Source organism: Mobula hypostoma, chromosome 2, assembly GCF_963921235.1.
Source record: "Mobula hypostoma chromosome 2, sMobHyp1.1, whole genome shotgun sequence".
Taxonomy (NCBI): Eukaryota; Metazoa; Chordata; class Chondrichthyes; order Myliobatiformes; family Myliobatidae; genus Mobula; species Mobula hypostoma.
The window spans coordinates 209,029,679-209,033,345 of NC_086098.1; the positions used below are offsets into that span (position 1 = coordinate 209,029,679).

The 3,667-nt window shown below is 44.9% G+C and overlaps 1 protein-coding gene across 1 annotated transcript; it reads left to right on the forward strand.

The window, feature by feature from the left end:
• The first annotated feature begins 631 nt into the window (after window positions 1-631).
• cebpb (CCAAT enhancer binding protein beta) lies at window positions 632-3,419 on the forward strand. The gene has a single exon (XM_063041456.1). It carries the CDS (start codon window positions 1,244-1,246, stop codon window positions 2,156-2,158), a length of 915 nt encoding a protein of 304 aa, XP_062897526.1. The 5' UTR covers window positions 632-1,243; the 3' UTR covers window positions 2,159-3,419.
• The last annotated feature ends 248 nt before the right edge of the window (window positions 3,420-3,667 follow it).

Genomic DNA, 3,667 nt, shown 5'->3' on the forward strand with positions numbered 1-3,667 from the left:
TCATTCCCCATGTCCTTGTGTGCAGTTTCTAAGATATTTTTTCCACAACCACTTGTTGAAGGTAATACACAATCTCTTTACATATCCTGTCTCTCCCCCTGCCTCAGCTCATTTGTTGTTCAAAAGGAGCTCTGCAACGTGGAACTTACCTGTTCCTACATAAGTTTCCTTACAGTGTTCTTCAAGCCTTCATCTCATATTACAAGTCCCATCAGCCTGAACTCATCTCTACGCTGGTGCCTATAGTTTAGGTCACATCATCCTATTCATCCACCAACTTTCTCACTGACATCAATCGATCCAAAATTCTCATGCGTGCAAACTTTGTTCCTCCTTATCCCCCTAACTTCTTGGCGTCCAACAGCCCCATCCACCCGACCCTGCGGGTTTTTGTGACACCAGTGCGGCTTCCTTCATCATTTTGCACCTCCAGCTAGCCTGGTCTTCAGCTGGAAAACCATCTCAGGTTGTCGTCCCTGTTCCTTTACGATGTTCCTTAAAACCCATCCGTTTGATCAAACAAACTGTTTGGCTGCTTGCCAGTTTTCCTTTGAAACATTTTATTATGTCAAAGCTGTCAGATAAATACTCGTCCTTGCACGGCAGAAGAGAGTCTGAGCCTTGCGTGAATTCTCCCACTGTTATCCCGCAGGGTTACTTACCCAATCTACACGATGTTCCGCCTCAGAAAAGGGCACTTTACTGAAGCAACAGATCTCAGCAGTGTACAGTGACGAGGAGTCAAGCTGTTAGTAAGTGAATCTAACCTGCGATAATTAAAAGCTGTTTTATTTATGGGCCAATCCACAACTAACAGCAGGCGACTGAGTACAATCAAAGAGTTTATAAAGTGGGCCCAATCTTCTCTCATCTTAACGAGATTTGTAAAAAAAAACTCAACCGATATCAGGAATAATGATGCATCTTAAACGTCGGCGTCACGTCTCCTTGACTCTGGCAGATGAGTGAGTACGAAAAAAAAGGCTGGAGGTGAAGGGCGCCAGTTGACGTCAATGGGAGATATAAATACCAGAAGTGGCGAGCATTTCAACAGTTCAAAACCTCAGAACGAGTAGTTTGCAACCGGCCGGACTGCATTGTATCTTCGCTGCCCTAGAGGCACAGAGAGACTCGAGTTTAGCCGGTGCTTTGAAAGTGTAACTTGTTGCTCAGCTTTAAATATTATTATTTTTTTGCGAAGGGTTGGCAACCCCTTCTTTCAGTATTCGCAACCACGGCTTTCATGCAAAGTCTGGCCGGTTGGGACTCGCGTTGCGACTCGCCATGTTTCCAAACAGGTCAGACTTACACTAATTTGATGGAAGTGGCCAATTTCTACGAGTCGGACTGTTCCCTGAACAAGTTGCACCGCGACCGGTCAATGACAGATCTGGGCATCGGAGACAACGAGAGTGCCATCGACTTCAGCCCTTACATCGACCCGGCCACAGCCTCAGCAGCAGGGGGCAACTTTGAGCTCCACGGGGACCTTTTGACGGATATTATGCTGTCAGACGACTACAAGAAGAAATCGCTGCCCGACTACAACGCCTACTTGTCCCTGATGCGCAACTCGTCAGGCGGCGCCCGGCACCAGGGCAGTATCCTGAGCTGCACGCCTCAGTTCCTGGAGACGCGGCTGGAACCGGTGTTCGAGCAGAGTTTGGAATCAAAAGGCGGCGTGAAGCAAGAGTCCAGAGACGAAGAAGGGGCCATGTCAGCCACGGCTGCCTCCTCGTCCTACGCGCGGTCGCTGCTGCAGTACCAGTGCGTGGCCAGCGGCAGCAACAGCAACTTGTCCACCTCGTCTCTGTCCTCCACGCCGCCGGCCACCCCCAACTCCGCAGAATCCAACCGGGGCACGGCGGCAGCGGCGTCGGGAGCCAGCGGCGGCAAGAGCAAGAGCAAGAAGACGGTGGACAAGCACAGCGACGAGTACCGGCTGCGGAGGGAGAGGAACAACATCGCGGTGAGGAAAAGCAGGGACAAGGCCAAGATGAGGAACGTGGAGACGCAGCATAAAGTGCTGGAGCTCAGCGCCGAGAACGAGCGGCTGCAGAAGAGAGTGGAACAGCTGAGCCGAGAGCTGACCACCCTGAGGAACTTGTTTAAACAGCTCCCGGAGCACACCCTGCTCAGTGCATCGGGCAACTGCTGACAGCCGGTCGATATTTATAGTGGCTGTTTATTAAAGGACACCAAGTGGCCTTTGTGACTTTTGCAAAGGAGTTAATTAAGGACTCTTTGTATATAAAGGACTTTATTAGTGTTTACAGCTCATTTCCGTAACCCGAGGTAGTAGATCGTTTAAATGACCTCGACTCTGCGTTTGGAACTGCAGGGGGAGGGATAAATGACCTTAATTAAAAGAAGCAGTTGGCTTACATCTATATATGTATATACATCTTAATGTATGTAAAGTGATGCCAGGCTTAACTGTGCCTGCTCATTCGAAACACATGATGCAACGCCGTATAACTTGCCAAGTATGAGATTCATTTGTAATGGTCAGATGTCAGGTTTGTTATTACAGATGTCTGGGGTTTTCTCCCCAACACTAGGAAACAGTTTTATTTCTTTATCAGATTACATTTGTATGCAGAGATTGAATTTTCTGCTCCCGTTAAGACGCGTGAACGCATTACTGTTGATCTTTGAGATTAGCTTTTTTAAAAAAAAAGTATTATTTTGACAGGATATGCCTGAACTGCCGTTTTGTAACCTTGTCGGTGGCTCCTCCCGTTCTTCTCAGTGACGGGTGAGATCGTTGCTGCTGGCTGGACTTCATCTCTTTTGCATTTTATACTAGCTCCTCTTCCCTTTTTATTAAAAAAAGAAGCTATATATTTCAGACGTGATTTGTTGTGGAGAGGAAATGTTTTCAACAGTTTAAAAAAATTGTCCAGCGCCGAACTGTTTCCATTTGAATTGCGTCACTCCAGCAGTGACTCAGCATGTAAGTGTTTTGGAGAACATTTTATTCTGTTCAACACTTGAATTGGGTACAATGTTGGGAAAAATAATGGTACAGAGTTATTTACACTTTAGAATCATGTGGTGATTGTAGACTAAAAGCTGCAGTATCTTCTTTCCAACCAGTTTTAATAAATTCCAAACCAGTCCATGCAGGTGACCCTGGTGGTTGTAAAGTAGGGATGTGCGGATTGTTGCAGGTATTGCAAGCTGCAAAATAATATTCCAAGTAACAGAAGTTCATTTAAGGGACCAGCTGTACGGTTAAAAGTTAATTTTATTGTACTTCAAAATAACCTGGAAACGGGATGCTTCAGCACGAGTCAATGTTGATTGTGGGTCAGAGAAATAACAGATTATTTTTAAAAAAATAAAAAATATTGTATTTATTTTTCTTTTTGAAATTTTAATAAACATGGAATTAAATCATTTTTAGTGCAAATCAAGTATCTGCCTCACTGCTTTTATTTGATAGGTTTGCATGATTTCTGGATGATTTAAAATATTTAATGGCAATTTTAATGCATTTGAAGGGTTGAACACAATTCTGTCATGCTGATATTTTTATGATAAATTAATGAAGCGATCGGTGCAACTTAAGTTGTCAGGGAAAATAGTCCTGATCCTATTGATGCAAAACAAAGGAATTAAAAGAGCTAAATTTTGTCAGTGCCATTGCAGTACTGAGAGTTAC

What these genes read in the sequence shown, in the direction of transcription:
- cebpb (XM_063041456.1), top strand. Translation starts at nt 1,244, where the DNA reads ATGCAAAGTCTGGCCGGTTGGGACTCGCGTTGCGACTCGCCATGTTTC.